The sequence below is a fragment of the Phlebotomus papatasi genome, chromosome 3 (assembly GCF_024763615.1).
Source record: "Phlebotomus papatasi isolate M1 chromosome 3, Ppap_2.1, whole genome shotgun sequence".
NCBI lineage: Eukaryota > Metazoa > Arthropoda > Insecta > Diptera > Psychodidae > Phlebotomus > Phlebotomus papatasi.
Window position 1 is genome coordinate 80,055,957 of NC_077224.1, and position 26,080 is coordinate 80,082,036.

General features: G+C 33.2%; 1 protein-coding gene across 5 annotated transcripts in view; it reads right to left on the minus strand.

Annotated features, from left to right (window-relative positions):
• Positions 1-766: 766 nt before the first annotated feature.
• Positions 767-26,080, minus strand: part of LOC129805941 (tyrosine-protein kinase Btk29A) — a 108,796-nt gene continuing 83,482 nt past the window's right edge. For all 5 annotated transcript variants that reach the window (XM_055854227.1, XM_055854230.1, XM_055854228.1 and 2 more), the window contains 8 exons: positions 22,222-22,302; positions 15,365-15,495; positions 15,164-15,292; positions 10,634-10,999; positions 10,313-10,481; positions 6,553-6,790; positions 6,335-6,468; positions 767-6,226 (listed from right to left, as the gene is read on the minus strand). In XM_055854227.1, the coding sequence (XP_055710202.1) occupies positions 6,128-6,226; positions 6,335-6,468; positions 6,553-6,790; positions 10,313-10,481; positions 10,634-10,999; positions 15,164-15,292; positions 15,365-15,495; positions 22,222-22,302 (1,347 nt within the window). In that variant the 3' untranslated portion in view covers positions 767-6,127. The remainder of the gene's footprint in view (positions 6,227-6,334; positions 6,469-6,552; positions 6,791-10,312; positions 10,482-10,633; positions 11,000-15,163; positions 15,293-15,364; positions 15,496-22,221; positions 22,303-26,080) is intronic.

The window sequence follows — 26,080 nt, forward strand, 5'->3', positions numbered from 1 at the left end:
GATGTTGATGGTTGTCACCAAATAGAACACACCTAATTGCTTCAGCCTTCCCACATTCGACCACACAAGAAAGCTCCAAAAAGCCGTTCCAATGCGAAAATGAATCACAATTTCTCGTGTTAATTTCCTTGGAAAAATTTTGCCTAAGTTTCGGCTCAAGAGGGGCCCAAATGAAAGAAGCATTTTTCTTTTACATTTACTTTTAATGATGATATTCCTCCTGTTATGTATACCTAATATTGTAAGTATAAGAGTAGTTAAATTGTTACATCATTGTTCTTGCGTAAAAAATGTTCCACTTGTGGAAAAAATCGCGCATTTATACGAAAAACACTGTTTTGTATCAAAAATTCATTTTGTGCTTCGCTCATTTATTGTGAATTTATTTTCCTCGTCTTTTAAATTCCTGCTTTTACTATTTTTCCCGTCTAAAAATTTTTCTTTTCGTATGGAAAACATTTTTTCGGAAGAAAGATGTCTTTTTTTATTTTGGAATTGATTTTTTTTTATACTTGGAAGATTTATGTCTTCGGAACGTATTTTATTCATTATAAATATCGAATAGTTGATTTTTCATATGTACTGGAGTCATTTTAAAAATTATTTAATTTTATGTTTCTCTTTTCTTTTTTTTTGTAAATAATGCAAGACGGTTTGAGTTACATTTCTTGAGCTTTCTATCTCATAAAAATGTCTTTTAAATGTTGTTTGATATGGAATTATGTGGAAAATTGTATAAATTTAGCACATTTATATTTGTCATTTCTTTTTCTTTATTCCATGAAATAAAAATTTTATCAAATTAAGAAACATTATTTCACCTTAACTATCCAAGTTTAGTGTAAAATGTATAAATTTTTTCCTTTCTATAAGTAAAATTGTCTATTGATAAAATATTTCGAAAATCACACTCATGTTTGATGGTTTCATTTTCTCACCGTTTTTTTTTGTCATTTCTTAATTATTTTTTTAAAAGTCTGTAAGTTGAATATTATTCACTGAAATCCTGCTTTATTTTATTATTACTTGTTTTTTTTTTACTTAGTCTATGCAATTCGCGTATTCCATTCACATCGTGCGGAATTATTTTTTTCTTAGCGAAACATTTATTAAAAAGTTTTATTAAATGGTCATTTTTTTATGTAGCATCGACAAAAATTGCGAGAATAAGAATTATTCTGTTCCTGCTTTCTAGTAGATTAAGTCCGTAGATTTTTTTGCCGTTTGTTTTTTTTTTATTATTCATTTATTTACTTTGAATATCTTTTTTAGAGTTTTCTAATTATTTTTTTTTAAAGTCCATAGAAATATGACTATTGAAAAAATTCCCTTTTTCTCTAGGAAATTCAGGATAGAGAAATAATAAAAAGCTAAAATAGAAAAGAAATTCTCTACAATTCGATACAATGCACAAAATAATGCAAGACAATGTTTTATCGTGAATTTCTTTCATTCCTTATGATCTAAATATTTTTTTTCTGAGAGATAATACATCGTATTTCCCATTTTCTTTTGTCCATAAATACTCAGTGATTTTGTCCAAAAAAATGGCATTTTGATTAGGATTTTCCTCTCTCTTACTAAATTGTAAAAACACATTTTTCACCCCCCGCTTTCTCTCCCATAATACACTATCAAGCGACTTTACTTTCCTTCCCATATATCGTTTATATATCATTCTTATCTGTTTCTTCGACAAATATTATTTATTACACTTTGAAAACCTTTATTTATGGTATTGAAGCATTTTACTCGTATCCACGATTATTGATAGGAAACACTATATAAAAAAAAACAATTAAAAATAATTATTTCGTAAGTAGAATACAAAAAAGGGTGTCTGATTAGATCGTTTATGCATTCTTTTGCAAAAAAAAACACTAAATGGAAAGAGGGATTCTGTTTGAAATTATCCGACAAGTTTTTTTAAGTTTTAGTACTAAATGAGTATTAATTTAATACTGAAAGGAATGTACTTTTTGTCAAATAAAACTTGCCAATTGGAATAATGGAATCGATTTGCAATGCTGATTTTATGATTCTTCTTGAAAATGGACAATCAAATTGAAAAGTTGCTAATACTTGAATAGATTTTTCCATTTTAAAGACAATAACATTAAACTGATGTGCAAGAGATGATTAAGAAGGCATTTTGGTGAGCAATAAGCGCAAAAATCGCGTAATTATAGTACAGATTGACGGATCGCATGGTTTTAGTACAAAAATCGCAAGATACCGAAATTTGAGCACAAATATTGCAAGATCTCGCAGGTTCATCATAAGCATTTCAAGGCCCTCCGATTTTAGTACAAAGATCGGAAGATAGCGAGATTGCAGCATTTTAGTAAAAAAAACCCAAGATCTTGCGCGTGTTATTGCACAAATACCAAAAGATGAAGATTACACGAATTTAGCACAACGACGACGGCAGGTTTCCCTATTTTAGTACAAAAATAATAAGATCTCGTGGATTCTTGTACAAATATCGCCAGATCTTCGATTTTAGCACAAATTTTGCAAAAATGCGCAAATTAGCATAAACATTTCATTAACTACCGCTAGATCTCGAGATTTCAGCACAAAAATTGCCAGATTGCACGATTTTAGTACAAAAATTACCAGATATTGCAAATTATTCATACATAAGTATTGCTAGATCCACTGATATTAGCACATAAATCCGAAGAGAGCGAGACTGCGGAATTTTAGTACAAAAATCGCCAAATCTTGCGCGTGCTATTGCACAAATACTGGAAGATCACGCGATTTTAGCACAACGACGTCGACAGGTTGCCCGATTTTACTACAAAAATAACAAGATCTCGTGGATTCTTGCACAACTATCGCTAGATCTTCGATTTTAGGATAAATATTGCAAAAATACGCAACTTAGCATAAACATCTCATTAACTACCGCAAGATCTCGTGATTTCAGCACAAAGATTGCCAAATCGCATGATTTTAGTACAAAAATTACTAGATATTGCAGATTATTCAAACATTATTCCTAGATCCATTGATATTAGCACAAAGATCCAAAGACAGTGAGACTGCAGAATTCTAGCGCAAAAATCAGCAGATCTTCCCCGTGTTATTGAACAAATACAGCAAGTTCATACGATTTTAGCACAACGACAGCAGGTTGCTCGATTTTAGTAGTATAATTACAAGATCTTTCAGATTATTACACAAATATTGTCAGATCCTCTGCCATATTGCATAATTCTAGTACGAAAACCGTCAATTTCCACTATTTTAGTACAAATATCGCCAGATCTTTCGATTTTAGCACAAATATCGCAAAATTGCGCAATTCATCAAAAATATCTCGTCTAATATCGCCAGGTCTCAGCAAGATTTTGGTACAAAAATAACTAGATCTTGTATATTCTTCCTACAGATCCCCTGATTTTAGCACAAAGATCCGAAGATAGCTAGATTGCAGAATTTTAGTACAAAAATCGCCAAATCCTGCGCGTGTTATTGCACAAATATCGCCACATCATTTGTCTGTAATATCAAGACAACTGGTTGCTCGATTTTAGTGCAATAATCACATGATCTTTCAGATTCTTGCACAAATATCGTCAAATCCTCTGCGAGATTGCACAATTTTAGTACAAAAAATGCAAATTTCCACGATTCTAGTGCAAATATCGCCAGATCTTTCGATATTAGCACAAATATTGCAAAATTGCGCAATTTAGCACAAACATCTTGTCATATATCGCCAGATTACGAGATTTTAGAACAAAGATTGCCAGATCGCACGATTTTAGTACAAAAATTACTACAACTCGCAGATTCTTGCACAAATATCGCCAGATTGCTCGTTTTTAGTACAAAGATTACCAGATCTTGCGGGTTCATGAACAAATATCTCCAGATATTTGTGCATTCTTCCACAAATACGGATAAATCGGCGTATAAGTACACCATGAGTAATACATTCAATCACCCCTTGACACTGAGCTAGTATATTTCAAAATATCAAATAGTAATAATTATGGAAGAGTTCGGCATCAAAAGCATTCTGATCTATCAGTACGTCAGAAACCATATTAGCATTTTCGTGAATTAATTTAACCTTCAATTGACAAAAAAATGTTAATGACTTGACCTTTTCTCCTTCAAAATCCTAAAAAGGACTTTTTGGAAGGTAGTGTATATTTTTTTTAATATGAAAATGTAGTTTCTTATTCAATAATTTTTCTCGCGAGATTTTCAGTTAAATGAAGAGGATGTGGAGCAAAGATTGGAAGCAAATAACGTAGAGAAGTTCTTAAGAAAGATTAGAGTCTCAAGCTTGAGACTTCTTGATGATAAATTTAATTCTCAACTCATTTTTTTCAATTTGGATTAGTACATGTGCTAATTTTTAAACACACTCATCTCTAAATTATTTCGTTTTAGTTTAAAATGATTATTTTCCTATTTGAATATCACTGTTTCGAATTAAATAAACTAAATTTAATAGTCTTAAATATTTTAGTACACTCATGTACTAAAAGATTTTTCATTGACTACAAAATTATGAATGTTCCTGAGGGTTTTTTTCCTGTAGTACAAATTCTAAATTTTCAAAATTTCACAGATATTATTGAAAAAATAAAAAAAAAACTTTTTGTAAGCGGACAAATGGATCTTGTTTTCTGTCAAATTTTTTTCAAAAATATTCATTTGACAATTTTTAATAAAATCCAGTTTTCCGCTGATTTACCAAAACTTTTCCATATTCGGAGTGGAAAAACATTCTCTTGCCGAATCTTTCTTGACAATTTTTTTTTTCAGAGTAGAATTTAGCACACGCACGTTCTTAAATTTTCTTAAACGTTTAGTACACGATTAAGAAACATTTTTCCAATGAAAAATTTAAAACTTTTCCAAATAGGGTCGGAGAAACGTCTGTTCGACAGGGAACCCCTATTGACACTTTTGTCAAAATATTGAAATTTTTTTAATGTATCTAGTAAAATATAAGTAATATAATGTTTTTTCTGTAATATACTTTTTACTATAAACAGAGATGTTCAATTTTCATATTTAAAAATGGTATAGAGTAGGGTGTCAATAGGTGCTGACACGAGTTCTTAAAGTGTCAATAGACGTTCTTTTCACCCTAGTTACTTTCTAAGTAATATTTTTGCGATGGAATATCTCCAACCTGTATAAATTTTGAAAAAAATATTTTAGAACACACATGTACTAAAATATCTCTTCAATACAGATATTCCAATTATATGAACAAGTGTAATCAATTTGGAATATGGTCTGACTGTTCTTGTGGAATGTTAAAATTCTTTTAGGAACAGGAAAACCAAGCCTGATGTCTGTACTAAAAATCAGAAAACATTAGGAAAATTTCAGTCAAGTTTCAAGATCTTTTTGTAGTGCAAGTGACATGATAAACAAGCAAAATGAAACGTTCAATGCCGAATTTCTTTTATTATTATTATTATTAAATATTTTGCAATGTAATAGCTCCATCAGCGTTGCAATTCAATGGATCAGAACAGAAATCAATGGACATTAAAATGATTTCGGAATGAAGTTAATGGTCCCTCTTAGGAAGCATTGAGCTAAAATTCTCATGGTTTTTCAATTAAAAATCTGTCATTCAGTTTTAATTTGATAAAATAACCTGAATTGCAATAAAATCCAATTTTCTTTGAACTAGTTTAAATGGAAAAAAGACTGATAACCTCCCATAAAATGCTTCACATCAAAACACATTAAATTATTTCCGCAGACACCCAACGTAGGAAATAAATATCAAAGATCTATCCATGTAAAAATCTTGGAATATATCATTTGAGTTAGAAGTTTTGAAGAATGTATTTTCATTATATTAATTTTTTTATTTCCTCTTTTTCTTTTAATTTTCTTCTTTTTTTTTTACTAATTAATATGGAGATCAGTAATGTGTCATTTCTTCTCTATCTCATTTCATTCATTATTAAATTGTATTAATAAAATGCAATAAAGTCGATTAGAGTTTTCATACTAGGTTTCATTATATCAATGTTTTTTTTCTTAAAATTCTTGTTCTTCCACCTTAAAATTCCTTTTTTCTTTATTTTTTTTTTCTTTAAAGGAAAATCAAAGGTGGAAAAATATCGCAAATTATTTAGTCTGTGAGTCCTTGTGCCACAAGCACTAGTTGCTCCTTCAGCACTCTAAATGATGGCCTATCTTCCGGACTATGTGCCCAGCACTTTTTCATTATCTGCACACCATATTCCGGAAGAAAAGGCGTCAGGGCAAAAAGTAAAACAAGAAATTATCTTATTAAATTCACTGAAATGAAATTTGTATCAAAGTGCAAATAACTTACATCATAAATCTCCTTAGCACATGCCTTCGGTCGCTCAAGGATTATGCCACGCTGAACACGTTCGACAACTTCGGTGTTTTTGAGACGACCGTACGGCATCTTGCCACAAGTGAACACTTCCCACATCAGAACACCTGAGACACACCATTGGGGACAGGGGAGAGACAGAAAGGGAGATCAGAGAAGAAGCAATTAATTGTGATTGCAAAAACACTCACCATAAGCCCAGACGTCACTCTTTGAGGAGAAACGCGTGTAGTTGAGGACTTCAGGTGGGGCCCATTTGATGGGAAACTTTGTGCCGCCCGAACTCGTGTACTGATCATCGAGAACATATCGGGCTAAGCCAAAGTCTGCCACCTTCACAACATTTTCACTCCCGACCAGACAATTGCGCGCCGCCAAATCGCGATGGATGTAGTTGTGTCGCTCCAGATATGCCATACCTTTGCAGACCTACAATTTCAAAAATAAAACCAATGTCCCTCATTCAGCAAAGCTCTTAATTCACGTTCTATGCAGGTATGACCCAAGAGAACAGAGAAGAAACGTCTCGAGAAAAAATGCATTGCGCGCCGAATGGAACGCAAAAGACTTAGCTTTTGATACTTAGCAAAAATTGATTTTCGAAACAAAAAACAATTATCGGTTTATTACCGATCGATAAACGGTTCAAAGTGACTTAAACTTCTCCATAATTCAAAGACCTTTCCAATAAATCAGCAATAGTCCAAATAAATTGAGAAATACGCCGTTTGAAGTCAAAAGAACTTTCAACCTTGAGAAACTTTTAGAAAGTATAATTCAAGGTTATTGTCATGTGTAAAAAGAAAATGCGACTAAAAATTACTACACTAAAATAGGGTAAATTAAGTTAATTCAAAACCTGCTCCAAATGGAAATTTTTCGCTACCCCAAATGGAAACGTCATTGTTTTCATGATAAATACAGTACTAAATTATTATCAATCGAATGGTGAACTTAAAAGTGCAATCTGTGATCCAAGTCCCAAAAAGTGTAACCATTTCTCGCCTGTACGTGATTTTCCCAACAAAATTCGATACCTGATGAAGAGGACATTCATCCTAGAAACGTCGTAAAGAATAAAATTGCGAAAGTCAAGTAAGGTCTAGTGTTTCCGTCAATTCTTGTTAAACTTTTCCTTAAAATGAGCATCCGAGTTTGATCGAATTCAACGGAGTTAGACAAAAGCATCGCGGTAAGGTTCTTGCGCATATATTAATATTATCGTAATTTTATAAATTTTCTTCAATATTATTGCTAAAATTCTTTTTCTATTATGATTCTAAATGAAACAAAGAATAACTCTATTGATTTAGAATGGGGAAAATGTATTTCATCCATTTCATTAGTCCAAAAACAAGCGTTAAAGTCGCATTCTATGAAAAGCATCGGGATTACCTCAATTTCCTAAAGTTTTTTGAGCTGGAATTTTTAAAAGAAAATTTGACAAATAGGTGAAAGTGCCCATGCTTCGTACGATGCCAAGTTAAGTAATGACTAAACTTGTTTAATGTTTAAAAACGGGGTATTTTCCTCTGATTTTTAAAATATAAATGCTATGAGACACAATTACTGAGAAATATACTGCTGGCAATAATCATAGCTACACTTTTTCATACTGGAAAAACTTTGAAAAAAAATTTTTTTTGGAAAAAAAATAAAAATATCATTTGAAGGTATTTTCAAACCGATATGAAAAATTACCACTTGAATTTCATATCGTTAGAACTGTGAGTACTGTGATAGAATCTTTATCAAAATGGCGATTTTCGGGTGGCAATAATTATAGCTCCACTCAATAAATTTCGCTTCAGGGTATTTATTTTCAATCAGTGAAGGTAAATATCTTTTAGTAATTCAATTAATAACTTTATTAAGCTAAATAGAATCATTTTTATAAAGTTTTTCATGAATTTTGCTGAAATTTTGTAAGAAAAATGTTTAATGAACAAAAATAAGGGATTAATTAAGGTCTTGAAAGGGATGGAAATTGACAACCAAAAAATATCCATAAAATTGACAAGATCCTATCACCTTTCATCAGAATTTGTCCATATTGCCGACATATATGCATTTTAAACCACTCCAAGGATAGGATCTTGTCATTTTTATGGAAATTTTTTGGTTGTCAATTTCCATCCCTTTCAAGACCTTAATTAATCCCTTATTTTTGTTCATTAAACATTTTTCTTACAAAATTTCAGCAAAATTCATGAAAAACTTTATAAAAATGATTCTATTTAGCTTAATAAAGTTATTAATTGAATTACTAAAAGATATTTACCTTCACTGATTGAAAATAAATACCCTGAAGCCAAATTTATTGAGTGGAGCTATAATTATTGCCACCCGAAAATCGCCATTTTGATAAAGATTCTATCACAGTACTCACAGTTCTAACGGTATTAAATTCAAATGGCAATTTTTCATATCGGTTTCAAAATACCTTCAAATGATTTTTTTTATTTTTTTCCAAAAAAAAAAAATTTCAAAGTTTTTCCAGTATGAAAAAGTGGAGCTATGATTATTGCCAGCAGTGTATAGGAAAAATTTAGTCAATACGAAGCTTGCTTGGAATCGTACGAAGCATGATCACTTTCTCCCTACAAATTTGAGTAGCAGCCCCCGTTGTCTTAGCGTTGGTAACTCTCTTTCAGAGTAAAAACGGTACGAATCTTTCTCAGGTTGTTTGCATTATCCAAAAATAATTTACTTAACAAAAGCATAAAGAGAGAATAGTTCGTACCATACTTTATGTATGGTGCAGAACTTTACTTTGGCACTGACAAGACCATTTTAAATATGCTAAATAGAGCATTTAACTCCGTTATAAGGTGTGTATTTGACATTTGGCGCTTCGATCGTATCTTCCTTCGGGCCGGTAAAATTCTGGGTTAGACATTACTGAACTACCTTAAGTCTTAAGCTGTTTATCTGTCGTTCGTTATGCACAGGTCAACCGGCCTATGTTGGTAAGGACGGCCCTTCCAAGAGACCTTTGTATCTACTAATTCCGAGATCGTGGACCGAATTTTGCATTGCACGCTCTTCGTCTGGGAATTCATAGCTTCGAATAAACTCCCACTGCAATGAGCATTGGAAGCGATTGACAGTCAGACTTAATGCGATGCTTCAGAAGACTCGAACCAGTCTACGTCGGGTTACAAGGACGCATCTGGAAGGCACCTGAAAGGTCTATTGGGAGCTAGAGTGTTGCTCTCCCGAAGTATATAGAATATTGCAAATTTTTAGAAAACATTCCTGAAAACCTCTCTTTTAATGTGCCGAATTCTTTTACCGATTCAGCACAATGCAAATAAAAGAAGGAAATCAATTCTGTTTTTTATTGTCAAATAATTTACGAAGTCGGCGCAGGTCATAACTCTAGCTATACTTTCACTATAATTGCTCGAAAACAAGAAAACTATCGTTCAAGAAGGAATAACGCAGGTTGTTTATCTGTTTTCTTCGATTTATTGTCTTTGGTCATCTCTATTTTTCCTTCAAATTTCTCCTTGAACACAAGCGCCATCTTGGATTTCCTCAAAGCCAAGGACGTAAAACCAGTCCGAATAGTTTATTTCTCAGCCGATTTGATCAAAATTAGATTCATTTGAAAGGTCTTGAAACCGGTAATGATTGGGAATTGATTTAATTGTTTTCATAAATTTTACTTAGAAATCTCGAGTGAAATGAACAAAATATTTCATCTTTTTGCTAATTTCCAGACTTTCTAAGAATTTGTAATTGTAAAAGGTGTTATTGGGTTACTTTTCTTCGTTTATCACGCGGATATTACTTTCCGTTATTGCCGGTTGAGGTGAAATATCGAAAATAACAGAGAGCCAAAAGAAAGCAAATAGAAGGAAGCAATTAAATAGGTGTAATAGTTTGATGATTCAAAAATAACAAATATCGTGATTGGGGTAATAAATACAAGAAGTAACTTCTTACCTGAATACACATGTCCAGCAAGAGTCCCATGTTCCCAATCAGCGACTGTTCATGTCGCCTCAAGTAATTCAGCAGCGATCCATGCTTCATGTACTCAGTCACAATGTAAATGGGACGATGCTTTGAGCAGACACCATACAATTGCACGAGATTTTGATTTTGCAGTTTCCTACGAAAAAGTAAAGGAAGAAAAAAAAAACAAACAAACAAACAAATAAGCAAGTGAATGAGATGGAGGAGAAATAGGGAAGAAAAGAGATGTATCATCATGAGAATCTTGACACAATTCTCACGGATCTCTTGGAGATGCTTGTTACTCACGTCATCACTTTAGCTTCCTCAATGAAATCATCTTCGGACATTGTTCCCACTTTCATCATTTTCACGGCCGTGTCAATTGATCCACGCCACTTACCGCGGCGCACGACCCCAAATTGCCCAGAACCCAGCTCCTCCAGCAGCATCAGCTCCGACGGATGGATCTCCCATTTGTCGTGCGAGAGGCCAGCCGTGGTGGGAATTGGTCTGTCACAGGGCGAACACTTGAGGCGACACGCCAAGCCACCGGAATTGTGACGATGGTAGTTGATTAGGTCGGGAATTGATTCACAGCAATGCTTCTCCGACAGATAGTACTCCATCCGAGCATTTTGCTTTATATGGTAATGTTTCACATGGGATTGTGGTCTGCAAAGCACACAATTTACACACTTTCTTTCATTTCTAATTTCACATCCAATTTTCCATTGACATTTAGCCTAAATTAGCACTATTTCCCTTCTTTATTCTTTTCTTCGCAATTATTTATTATTATTCTAAATCTAAACGATAATTATTTCTATCCATCTCCAAAAGCGAAATAATTCAACTGATTATTCTTGCCTTAATGAATATTATTGATCAAAGCGTTTGGGATAAATATTTCGGAACTTCGACAACCCCTTACAAAGTAGATAAACCAGAGAAAATAAAAAAGACAACAACATTATTTGTAAAGCAAAATTTAGGATACTTTAGTCTGAAAAACGGTATTTGTTATGGAACAAAAGTTTTCAGATATACATTTACTGTCATGAGAGACCCTCATCTAAAGTCCAACATAAAAATAGCTGTTACGAACTTCATAAAAGCTGAAAAACTGAAAGTGAAAAATTTTAATGTGCGCTGAGAATGAAATCTTCGAGTTTATTTAAAATTATGAAAAAAGGTGATAGTAAAGCGTCATAAGCTTTGCGAAATGCTTTAATTTTCAACTTGTAGTAGATACTGCTACCTGAATGAGATAGTAACCCAACTGAGTGAAAGTCTACCTTTAGAAGCTTATACCTCGAAAACACTTCCACATCATTTGACACGCTCAGAGCAAAAACCAGCTATTTTTAATAAGGAAATGCATACACTTATAGATTTTTCTTTATTTGCAGTAACTCATTTACTGTTTACCGGTTCCTAACCGTTTTGAACCGATTCATAAATCACTCAAAAGACTCTCCAAAAATAACCTAAGAGTAATGAAATTAATTTTCGGCTAACATTGCTTATCGTTTAATAAAACCAATTGGAATCAATTCAGATTTGTCAGTAATTCCAAAACCTTTCTAATAAACCTAAACTTGGTATCATTCGGTTGAGAAATACGCTCTCTATGGCCTTTTTAACCTTTGAGTAAAACAGAGAAAGATAAGCCAACGACGCACGGTGGATGATACTAGTATTTTAGGACAGAATGTCCTTCCGGTGAGCGTCGGTGTATTGGGTGTAATCCAAAATAAAAGTAGTTGAGCAAAACCGTTATTAAGAACGATTCAACGAATATTTTCAAGAGGACGAAATGCCCTCCCAGGCAACCTCTAAAACAGAAGTGTGCAAAGAACCGTTTGAAACCAAAGAAACGTCAAATGAAATTTGTACGTTGATGGTCAAAAAGCTACCTGAATAAACTTATTTTGACGTTTATTCGGTTTCAAACCGAATTTAGCTGTGAAGGATCAGACCAAGATGATGTCAGAAAATAGAATCTCAGTCTTCTTTAACTCGTTCTTCTCTTTATTTTTTATTTGCTAACGTTTCAGTCCTTTGGTTGGGACCTTCTTCAGGGCATCAAGATTTGGAAGAACAATTGTTAATGTTGTAATGCTAAGGCGATGAGTGAACATCGGAAAGTAAAAAGTGTTAGAGTAGTTTTTTTTCAAAAACATTAACAATTGTTCTCCCAAATTTTGATACCCTGAAGAAGGTCCCAACCAAAGGACCGAAACGTTGGCAAATAAAAAAAAGAAGAAGAACGAGTTAAAGAGGACTGAGATTCCATTTTTTGACATCATCTACATCCACACGGTCGCAACAAATCATCATCGATCAGACCAAGCCATCATTGACTCCGTAATAGCCTTTCGAAGAGACAAAGCCACTACAAAACCCAGCCAAACTTAGAAAATCTTCCGTAATAAGTCTTAAGTTCAAGTTCACGTACTCGCCGCTTTAGTATTGATTGTCCTGCCATTTCGAATTTCGGTATTCTTGACACTTCAATCGTCAACAATGTCAACGACTGTGTGTGAACGTTTGCTGCAGAATGTTTGAAACATTTGATGCAGGATGGCATAACGTTTGAATTGCAATTTCATTAAAATAAATATCCTTTTCATGAACTTACTCACTGTTGTGAAAACTCGTGGGTTTTTTTTTCAACGTTTGAACTTCCAACGGGGTTTTAGGTAAATTCTATCTAATATATACCTTTGAATCGGTACAGAAAAAAACCTTTTCTCTCTCAGTTTTAGACGAAAAAAACCTTAATCGGAGAGAGCTCTAAAATCGGGAAGGTTATTACAGAACGGTTCAAGATCACAGATTAGAAATTTTTTGAAAAAATTTCCAATTCATTAACATTCTTTCATTTCTAGAAGACTTCAAAGTGTAATCAAGAGTGTAATAAGGATGTTTCCTTATTGACTCCGTTCAATAATAACCTTTCGAAGAGACAAAGCCACTCCAAAGCCAAGCCAAACCCATTCGAAAATCTACCGGAAGCCTAAAGTGCAAGTCCACGTACTCGCCGCTTTAGCGCTGATATACCTTCGAATCGGTAAAGGAAAAACCTCTACCGGAGAGAGCTCTCAAATCGGGAAGGTTATTACTGATCGAGAGGATTATAGACAATGGATCACCTCTACCACTTCCTCCACGTCGCGTCGGTCGGTCGATTCAATTAGTTCTCATTTCAAGATTGTACGACTGTGCACGTTCTGTTTTACCGCTTCTTCTTCTTCTTCTTCTTCTATTTTATGTAAGGTTGTCGGACTCATTCGGGTCCATATAGCTAATCATCACTCTTCATGTTTTTTCGTCCAGATGACAATTTCGAAGAGTACTTAAAAACACAGAAAATGTACTTTTTTGCTTTGTCATGTCACTGGCGCTTTTGTCGCTAATCTTTTTAAATTTCTCTAGACCTTATGAGTTTAGAATGTCAGCTTGATCTCCCAAATTTTGAGCTGATCTCTGAATGTATCAGAACTAATATTCATTTTTCAGGCTGATCCTGACAACGGCAATGGTCTATTTCGAGCCTTACCAATTGACAGTTTATTAATGTTCTTTAAAGCATTATACACATTACACAGCTCTTAAATAATTTTAGTGTATAAATTCTGGATGTCACGAAAACGCTTTAGAAGGAAGTGTCAGAAGTGGTGCATACCGTGCATACATTTCGATTAATAATAACTTCTCAGTGCTTTTACTATTTTTTTATTGATGTTTTGGAAAAATTTCACTGTGACGACTTTGGGATGGAACTTTTAGGTTAGAGTATCTGCGTTACGACGGCGGTAGACGTAATACCTAAACATTTGTCAAAACTGTTATTTGAATACGTTGTGTTGTATATTCAAATTCGGGGGTTATCCAAATGGATGTTTCGTACGTATTTGTTTTATAGCTAACCCTTCGATTGAATGGTTTTTTCAAGGTCAAGATTTCAAAATGGTCTAGAGAGCTCATTTCTCAACCGATTAGAAAAAGTATGGATTCATTTGAAAGGCCTTTGAATTACAGACAAACTGAATCGCTACCAATTTGTTATGAATCGGTAATGAACCGGTAAACTGATTTTTATCTATCCGTGTATTCATTTATTTGCTTTAAATTCTCTCCTTCTCCTAGATTCAAAATAGCACAAATTGCGGATAAAACCTGCAGATAAGATCATTCAAAAGTTCTTCAATTGAACCAGTTTCAATCAATTTGGGATAATTTTCTCTTTCAATTAATGAATTCTCTCCTATTTTGGCTATAAATACTTAATCATAACGAAAAGAGAAATTCACATTTAAACCTCAAACTCTGTGTGTGGCTTTTAGACATTTAGAGCATTATTGCAGTAATTTCATGAGACAATTAGATCTCCTCAAAAAAAAGTAGAACATCGCCTGTCTATTGTGCTGTTAATTTTTTTTTTACTTTTCGCTATCTACTTCTTCAGACACTCAAACACCACTTAAATTGATCATTTCGTGTGCAATTTTGTAACTGCAGCATTGATTTCGAGATGAAAATGTGTTATGCTGTTGAAAATTTCACCCAATCAAAATTCCTCCGAGATATTTATTTGTTATAGATATCCCATATATTCATCGAAAGAGTAAACATTCCGCCAATATCAATTATTATGAAAGGGAATTTGAAATAGAGATTATCTCGCTTATGATTTCTCTGTGTGAATACGATAGCTTTATTTTATTTTTATTTTAAATCACTTTAATAAAAAAAAATGATCCTTTGTTGCCAAATGCTTCGCTATAGAATTCAATTGAGATAGAAAGTAAAAAAAAATGGTTAAAAACTTACACTTTGGTATGGAGAGATAGAGTATAGAGGCCTTTTGTGGAAGACTTTCTCACCACGAAACAACCTTCTTTGTCTCCCTGTTTCAACAATGACTCTGCCCTCTGTCGAGACATATCACCCACATACCAACTGCAAGATAAATATTGAATGTTATCGCAAATGATCTGGGAAGGAAGACTCCAAACATGCCAGAATACTCACTCATATTTCTCCAAGCCTAGCAACTCCTTTGCCTTAACATAATTACTGGGTATATATCCAATCTGTCCATGTTGATTCTTCACCTTCCACCAATGCTCCTGGGAATCATCAATGACTTCGTATTCAGCATTCTGATGAAGATTAAAAGGAAATGGTAGAAAAATCCAATTAGTGGCATAAAATCGAATGTGTTTGATGATTTGGAGAACCTTTTGCTAGATTGATCGTTATACCCGAAGAAAAAAAAACACTAGTTGTATCGAAAAAACATTTGTAGTTTTTATCAGAGATGGCGCTGATCTTGATTTAGCCGTTCTTTTTTTTTGAATTGATAAAAAGTATTTTTAAACGTTTGCCACGAATTCGAGCGGTATTCCAAAATCGGAATTACAAACATTTAAATTTCCACATAGATAAGGTAAAGTACCCTTACTCGACCGGGTTCCTCTATTCGACCGGTGGGCCAATTTTTGAATATTTGATGGTGAATTTCATCAATTTCTATGAATTTGTCACTGATTCGTATTATTTAAAGAATAATTGACCTATTAATGTTAGATCATACACAAAATATTATAGCAAATATAATTAAATTGAATAAATAAATCTACCGGTCGAATAGAGGAACCGGTCGAATAAAGGGTACTTTACCTTAAATGCTTCCCAAAAGTATGGCTAACTCATAGCAAAATGATAATGATCTGATGACTAATAAAAAGAATTAAGACTTTAACTCTATTTAGAGCTTCTTAAAAAGCGTATTTTGCTTGAAATAAAAAGAAATATCGCACGTAGTCTAATTCAATGAGTCGCTGTTCTTTCACAATCACAATATCAATTCTAATTTTATTTTTGAAAATTTCTATATTAAGCCTTATAGTTCAATATAATCGAGAAAATAAGAACAGCACAAATAAAGAAAAAAATTCATAAAATACAGAAGAAGCAGTGGAATTTTGCTAAATACCAACGATACTAACTAATGAATTAACATACGAGGGCAGTTCCAGAAATCCCTTGCCTCGGGTATAGATGGCGCTTGTAGGTTGGGAACAGTGATTTTTTTCTAAAGTACCAACATGAAAAAGATTAAGTTTCAAGTTTGGCGGCAACGTGCTGCTTAGTTTTTTTGACAGCTGTTGAAAGTGGGATTCTTATAAAAAAATTTTAAACATGGAAGGAATGGACCATCGTTACGTGATCCAGTACCTGTTTTTGAAAGATCTAAAGACACCCAATATTAAAGGCAACCTGGATTCTCTACTTTAGGGAAGTCTGCTCTTTCGATTTCCGCCGCAAAAGTCTGAGTAGCAGAGTGTAAGCGTGGTCGAAAAAGTTTGAATGATGGTCAACGCACAGGTCGCCCTAAAGAGGCGTCATCACCGGAAAATGTGACGAAAATCAAAAAAATGATATTGAGTGATCGTCGATTGAAAGTGTGTGAGCTTAGTGACTTGTCAGGCCTTTCAAAAAGTGCCGTACATCGCATATTGACAGAAAATTTGAACGAAAGAGCTTTGTGCAAGATGGGTCCCGTGTTTGCTCACACCGGAACAAAAACATCGTCGTGTCGCGATGGCCAAAATTAAGAAATTGAAGTTTGAAGTGCTTCCTCACGCCCCCTATTCGCCAGATTTGACCCATTGGATTATTTCCTGTGCCCAAATATGAAAAAATGGCTGGTTGGACAAAAATTTTCTAACAATACTGAGGTCGAGCTTGCAATTGACGCCTATTTCGACGGAACCTACTATAAAATGGGTATAGATGCTATTCAGGATCACTGGGAAAAGTGTGTCGATCTACAAGGAGATTATGTTGAGAAATAAAAAAGTTCAAAATATTTTTTGTTGTTCCTCTGAGGCTAGGAACTTCTGGGATTGCCCTTGTATTTAAGTATAAACAAGCCTATATCAGAATAGCGGTGTATGATATGAATGTTCTACACAATCATGACGCAAGGAATTCCAACTAAAAGGATATCCGAAAAGCTACTAAATAGTGAGCTTGAAGTGATATGGATAAGGGGACGCGCCAGGAAACGATGGAAAGAAGTAGTGTACAATCCTTGAACAGCTGGGAGTACTGAGGTGCTGGAAGGAGCTGGCGGAGAGTTGCCAGAACTGGAGTAGATTAGTGCAAGAGAGGACCGGTCCCATGAAGGAACGTGGCAACCACCTAAGTACACAATCTTGACTAAAAGTGAAAATCATCTCGACCGAAGTATACAAGTTTACTTCAAATTTCCCCTTTCTAACTCAAGACTAATTATTTTCACAAAAACAAATAAACTGAGGAATAATGAATACGGAAAGTTACCGATCTTAACTATTTCAAAACCCAATTTGTTACTTTAATAAAAGATTAATAAATTCGTACAAATTCGTTAAAATTCATTGAATTGATCAGATTCAAGTAACAGAATAGTTAATAGCCAAACTTTTTCTTCACTGTCGAAATGTAATAAAAAGGTAATAGAAGTGTTTATAAAGAAAATGAAAAAAAACAGATTTTTTTCTGTATCAAAGAACAACCAAGTTAGTTAGTTGATTCCATTGGTAACAATAATCTCAGCGGGTGCCTTCTTTCGGGTCATCTCTGTATATCACGTCTCTACCCATCAACAACAAATAACATTTAAGCCAATCGAATTGAATAGGTATAATCTTTCGTTAACAAATAAAATAGCATCTTGCAGCAGAAGCTCACACGCGGAGTAAAATAAGAATATAATGATGATGACGGGCGAGACCGGCCTTGGCATCTCCATTTAATTTCATAATCACCCGCATTCGAAAATGATTATTTTCTATAAATCAACAATTATCATATTTTTTTTTTGCACCAACTCTCCCTCAAAAAGTTCATCAGTACACCTTGTAATTCCCCCTGCATTTATTGGAGAGAATTGGTGAATGTTGTAATAGAAAAATCCAATAATCAGCAATAGCAGCAATTATGAAGAAATTCAATTGGAATAATTGTGATGTCACGATTTTCACTCAATAAGTTATAATACTTTATTATATTATGATCTTCAAATTGTTATTCTTTTTTTTTCTCCTCTACTTTGAGAGCTCTTCCTAACACCATTGACCAGTAAATTATTTCCTTTCCATCAATTTTGGGATCACCTCGTGATGATTAAAAGGCAATTTCACCTCGACCTCAAAAGAAGCAAATGAAACTTGGGTTATTGTGCCGAAAACATCACAATTGCTTTTTTTTAGCAAAAAAAATCAGCAAGAACGTTCTGCTGGTACTTTTTTTGTGGACGCATAAAAGCTTTTATATGTAATAGAACAATGTGTTGGAAAAGCAGCGTAAAAGAATCCTAAAAAAAAATAACTAGCGGAAAATTGGTTAAAGAGATCACAAAACGAATTTCACAAATTTCTCTTGCAATAATGCCACCCACGGAAATCAATTCACATGTCAATCAGTGATTTTTAATTTGACTTTTTTGTCTTACTGTTATTGTCTGTTAGACGATATACCACACCTTTTTGACAACAGTGCTTATTGATTCCAAAAAAAAAGAACAAGGGGGTTTAAAACTAACATCATAAACAACGAAAAAAACGAATTAGTAATTAATTTAGTAACTTTGTTGAACTAAATTAGGGGAAGTTTGTGCAGTTTCTATGAAAAATGATGTCCAAGACTGAATGAAACACAAACTGCATCAATTATACAGTAGAACCCCGCTATAGGCCATCGCTCTATAGCCCACAATTTATCGACCGTTGATTTCAAAACACTGATTTTAAGTTAGGTTATGTTTTTTCGTATGCGACATGCAATTTTGTCATAATTATTTTAATATTTTTGGCAAACTTTATAGAGTAGTTGTGATAATTGTGATCCATAATGAAGAGAGCGAGGACAAGTACCACAATCGCTAAGAAAGTGGAAGTCGTTGAGCAATTTCAATACTAAAAGTCGTTGATAATTTTAAAAAATGACGTGGACTATAGTGCGACCCAAGTGTCAAATCTGGAACCAAATATAGACTATAGCGAGGCTCTACTGTACTGCTATGTCGAAATCTCTTATTGGGAATAATAGGGGAAAGTACTCTCCCTTCGAACGTTCATGCCTTCGAATAATGTAAATTTCTTCTATTTTTCTTAAAAGATTTACACATGATTATCACATATTTATCAATAATTGATGATAAGCTAACTAATATTTAATGGAAATGTGTAAGTCTCTTAGGAAAACTAAAAGAAGATTCACATTATTCGAAGGAATGAACGTTCGAAGGTAGAGTACGTTCCCCTAAATCCTTTGAAAAATCTCTCAATTACGTTCTAGAAGAAAATTAAAATTTAGTAGTGATTCTTACACAGTTGCCCTGATTTGCTCAGCTACGAACAAAATTTGTCAATACTATTTACACCTCATTTTCACCGGAAAACATTGCACCGGACACAAAGATTTGCACATCGCTGTTTAGATGAAACTTTTATTCACTTGATTTAACCGTTTGTAGGAGGTGTCATGCGCCTTAAAATCAATCTAATGCAATTTTTTTAAGAGATGTTTTTATTTGTAAAGAGATGTGAGGTACCATGAATGAGATTCACTTAGTAACTTCGAAAAAATCAACTTTACTCAGCTATAACATTACGAGACTGCGAAGCCGTCCCCTGCCCTACACTGAGAGATATCCGAAAAAGTTAAAATAACTTTCCAGAAATGTTAATTTTACCCTACATTATTGATCCGAAATAGGTGTAAATATTATGCTTTTTAGATGTATTATGGGTTAAAATTAAACTTCTTCATGTTAATTTTACACTTAAAAAGGTGTAAAATTGATATTAAAAAATGTTGATATATTTTTACACCTAAAAAGTGTTAAAGTTATAATGAAAAAAGTTAATCGCACCCCCGTTTCTTCTCAGTGTAGTTGATCAATTTGTTTTTTTCTTTTGAATAATAATATTAATACTTATAGATAAGAATACATTTGATGTTGCAGTGAACTTTGTTCGCAGTTAAAAATTTGTCATTTAACGTATACTTCGGTTGAGATAATTTTCACATTAAGTGTGATTAAAATGAATTAAGATTTGATTCCTGAAATAGTATTTCGATAGGATAAATCAAGTTTTTTAATACTCAGAAAAATAATCGAGTAAAACTTACTCGAATATATGTTAAATTAATTCTTTTTCGTTGTGATTTTTGATTAACAATATATTAGAGTTGATTTTACTTCTAGGTATAATATTCGGAAGAGTTGATTAACTTTTTTGTTCTAAAATTTACATGACAAAAGAGTGCAAATAACTCTTTTTAAGACTGAAAATAACTCGTTTTAAGAGTTAAAATATCTCGTTTCAAGAGTTAAAAAAATCTTTTTTTTAGAGTTAATATAACTCTTTTAAATCCCAAAATGGATATATTTTGCAATGTTTTTTTTTGTTTTATCATTTTCTTTATAATTATCTTCTTGACTTCAAGTTCCTTATGCTCCGAGCAAAATGTCTTCATGAAACATTGTTAGGCATATTTCTAGTTGATGTTCCATATGAACTTTGTCACAAGAAAATCTTCTTGACTGAAGTATATTTTTAAAACGAAAACACTTAAGCATATACTTCAGTCGAGATGAAATTTTTCATCGAAAAAGAGTCACAAATTTTTCAAGGTCAAAGTTTATGGATCCGGTACATCTTTTAAGTCAGGAAAATTTCGTGAATTCGAAATTAGCATATTTTTCTTTCCCAAACCTATTGATTATATCCATCTCACTCTCTCGCACTCTTCTTCTTCCTTTAAACATCATAACAAATTAGATTTTGCTCTACCGAATTTTTAGTTCGACAGAATTAGATAAACACATGCAAAATGTTTGAGAAAGAAGAGGCTATTAATTTTATTTTCATGAAATTTTCCTAATCGAAAGGGTGTGCCGGAGCCATATATATCTCCAGATATCTTGCTTCTTAAGTGATCGGGTCAAAATTAAACTTTTTCTTTGAAAAGGTTTTAAATTTTCGAACGTAATTGCATCAGTTTCAGTCGGTAGTTATTGATAAGGTATACTTGCAATTGATTTATTTTATTGAAATAATGACATTTATTTGTCGTATAAAATTTTTTTTTGATTTAAGGGCTAAACCGTATGAAATATTGACTTCTAGTCTTCGGTGCCCCTCCCAATAGATTTATATTATTTATGGGCTTTCTCCTTTTCAAACAGAAGCTAAAACAAAGCTTGCTACAAGAGTTGCACCTCTTTAATATCGGAAGCTTGAAGTTGAGGTTAGGGTTCAACCCAAATATTTAACTATCATTTGACAGAGAAACTGAATTTTTCTATAATTATTACAAATAAAATCGTTTCTGATAAATCTATTATTAATTTGACATGTAGTTAATCATACAACGTCAGAAAAGTGAGGTTAATGTCCAAAAACATCGACCGATTCGAGAAATAAACAACAAACTATTAAAATTCTTCTAAAGTTAGAACGTAAGGTTGAATTTCAAATTCAATCAAGCGAAATTCATTTGCCAATCGGAGAATGTAAATTTCAAAACTGTCAAACTTTGCTTCTTATGTTTCTGAGACTCAGATCACGCAAATTTGCATACGTCTCGATTTGTCGTATTCAAATCTAAATTGAATTTATTGTAATGCTCACGCAAAGAAGAAGAGTTTGACAGAATGGAATAGACATGGAATGGAACAGGGGACAAATTTTGACATTTTGAAATTGACATTCATGAAAAACGGAATTTTGCTAAAGTTGAATTTAATATTTCGCAAAGACGAAGAAATGTGCGGGCAGCATAACAATCTTATCCAAAAAGCTATTGAATGATTAAAAATAAAGACTCACCTTTTCAAGTGATAAATCTCCTCCTTCGATGGCCTTAAATGGATAAAGTGCCACGACAATCTTAACTCTCGACGATGTATCCTGGATCAAAAGAGACAGTAAAAAAATCCAAATTGAAGCATATTGAACATGGTTAAAAAAAACCGGTAGAATTGGTCTTGAAGTCATTAATGCATAAAAAAGAGAAAGTCAAGCCATCAATAGTAAAATTGATTTGCTACTTCCAAGTCATTAGCTGTTGACCACAAATTATTATTTAAATACGCACACAATAATATTTATTGTGGCTCTCATGTGCGTTTTGACGTGGAAACCATATGATTAAGTGACAAATCACGGCGTCGCGAAAAATTTCCATAATAATCCCATCGATATGTTGTCTCTTTCTAACATCTTGGGAGACTTTTTATGCAATATCGTGATCAGTTGTCCGCAGTAGTACCTTCAATTTCTGACCACTGCGGAACTTCAATAAAACTCTTGTCATGGCGCAATGATGATGGTGGCCTTGTTCACCATCAATACCATGCTGACACTTTTCCATCATAAAAATTGGCACAGTTCCGTCAAACTTTAATAAATTGATCAATTAACTTGTGGATCAACTCGTCACCACATTACAGATCTCCAACTCTGCAATAAATCTCCTTCCCAGGTTGGCAAAAAAAAAATCTTAAAGCAAAATCGTAAATGAAAATTGCACAATATCTCTGCAAATTCTCCCTTTTTTCCTCATCCATTGAATTATAAGCCATCTGCAGCGTTCAGCAAATAGAGTCATACCTCCAATTGGTAAGAAATATTTATTAGACTCTCGCTATTTAACTTTTAATGACACAACCAATCGACAGATTTACTATTGTATAACATAAGTCTTCAGTGACTATCCTCTCGATGCCAATTGTTTTGCCGGTTTTGCCCATTAGATTGTCTCTCTCTCAAAGGCACCTTCTTATATATACCTTTCAACATTGCATTTCATTTTCGATTAAATCAAATGTCTCACAAATAAATTCTCTTAGTGATTTATGTTTTCAACCCATTGAAATTTTTACTTCACCTCCATGTCTTTAATATTGTTGTAATTCCAAAGGTATCACTTGAAGAATGTTATTTAAACTTGATCCTTTATAGCTTGCTCTGTGATGCAAGTGCTCCATTCCAGGTTCCAATCCCTAACAACGAATTTTTCTTGCATTCCCCAAGTGAAAAGACATTCGAAGATCGGTTGATTTCGAAAACCAAATAAAAGCCATTTTTAATTCTCGTTTCGTCCGCGTGGTGGCTGTAGTAGCCTGTTCGAATTTCGAAGTCTCTCGAGTGTTAACAAGTATAAGTTTTTAGTTCTTTTTGTGGAAATCAGAGCAACGAAGCTTATATTAATCCTTTGAGGACGATTGGAACACCGGTGTCCCATAAAGAAAATAATTTTTCCTGACTAACCTAGAGTTATTGTTTCGTTATGTTTTCACGTAATTGCAAAATAGAAGGTTGAAGGAATCTAGGGTACTTTTTGGAAGTCTCCAGCTATTTACTATATAATTTTGGACAGTCTGCTTATAAGCATCGAAGTTCCAAGTTTGAAGTGCGATATTTTCTATACTAATTGACATTTCTTGTTACTCTCTTTTCAGAAGGGTTGTTTAGAAACTTAGCAAGCTATTTATCGTTTAATTTTTATTAAAATTAGTTTTAATACGTTTAAAAATGAATTGATAAGTAGAGGTGACCTTGGCTCTTATTTTGGACAACTTGTTTATTAATTTGTCCAACTTGGCTGTAAATTTGGAAAGCTAATCCGCCTTAATAGGATGCCCATTGTTCTTCATTTGATGAACCAATCTTACCAAGTCCTCTTCCTGTTCATGTAAGGGAAACGTAGAATGTCACAAGAAGCCCGGAAACTTTCCATATCATTCATTAAGTGAGTTGACTTCGGTACTCCAAGTACTCGCGGATGCGCTCATTCCCTGGCCTTTCCGGGAGCCTTTCAAGGCATTTCTCGCTACATCTCTTTCGTAGAGATGATGCTCCTTTGTTTCTCCAGGCATTTGTCCAACCTAGTCATCACAAAAGCTAAAACTTCACGAAATTTCGTGAGAAAAACACCTGTCCAAAATAAGAATCATCACCTCACTGGTGAATGTCTTAAAAAATTTCCCATTTTTCACACGAAAAATATAATTCACAAGGCAAATCTCACTTCAGGTCAAATGTACAAATCATCAGTAACGTGAATCAACACAATATTCAATGAATATTCAATAATATCACTCAAAAACAGCGAACAAACTTTGTTAGTACTTCACCAAAACTAAATAAGACTGAAGTAAGCCACGAAGTTCTGTCATATTTCTCGTAAGCAATTGCTCACACTGAATTTTCAACAAAGCAATTTCAACTCAAATCATATTCAAATTTTAACGTATTTAGTGTTAAAATCTTCCAAAAAGAACTAATATTTAGATAGAATTAATTATTCATCAAATATTGGAATAAAAATCCATCATTTTAATCAATTTATTTTTAGTGTCCAATGTTATCCTCAAAGTGTCCAAAATAAGAAACTGGACAAAATTATGAGCATTTCCCCTAATAAATTTTTGAGCTAAAAAATAACGAATTTTTAAATCCTGATAATGAAAATTAATTTTAAATATTTTTATACTCCCAATTTTTTTTAAGCAAATCCGTTTTGGAAAAAGAAACTACAATACTCAAACATAATATTTTTCATTAGATTGAAAATTATCATTCATTAGTATTGTCAGAACAATTACTTGAATTTTCAGGCTATTTTTGTCCCTATCGTTCATAGAGACAAAAAATACACCAAATCAAACTCTGTTGGCTTTTCAAAGGACACATATAAGACCTTTTACTGGTTTTGTTCATTGGTTTCATTTTTATTGCTGATTTTCGGTCCTCGAAAACTGTCTCGTCGTTAAAGGGTTAATGAATTTTTCTAATTTTGCACGATTTTTCAGTTTGAAATGATATTTCGAAATTCTGTTTAAGATTCTCGAAGTCGGCATTGAATAAACGAACAGTAAAAAGTCAAATTTGGTCAGCAAAAAATTCGAAATGATCAGTAAAAAATAAAAAAATGGTCAGTAAAAAATAAAAAAACGGCAGCAAAAAGTTTAAATAGATCAGTAAAAAATTAAAAAAAGAGCAGTATATTAAAAGCGGTCAGTAAAAAATGAAAAGTGGTCAGCAAAAAATTAAACATGATCAGTAAAAAGTAACAGATGATCAGTAAAAAACAAAAAAGTGGTCAGTAAAAAATAAAAAGTGGTCAGTAAAAAATTTAAAATGAGAAGTAAAAATATTTAATTTGGTCAGCAAAAAATTAATTGATCTACTGATCAATTCGAAGTTTTTACTGACCAAATTTAACTTTTTACTGACAAAATTGAAAATTTTTGCTGATTGTTTCGAATTATTTGCTGATCAAATTTGATTTTCTACTGACCACTTTTGACTTTTAAAAGACCATTTGTTTTTTGCCTTTCCTAGCGAGCAGAGTTAGCTGAAAAAGGTAGCGTTTTCAGTATATCTTTGGTGAGTCGATCAGCACAAATATGCTAACTAGTCAGCAGTTCTCGAACAAAAAGTGCTAACCATATATATGGAAATGGAAGTGCATCGTCAGTGGGTACTCAATGGATCAAGTGGCAGAACACTGGCAAGTGCACTGATAAAGCACTGATACAAGTGTCCCGGATTCCAATACCTATCAGGCCACCAGGATTTTTTCTAGCGTTTAAGGTGTTCGAGTAAGAAGTAATAATGGATGTTCCGAAATCTCCTTGCGGGAAGACCCAAGTTCCTCTATAGAACGTTGTACCACCATTAT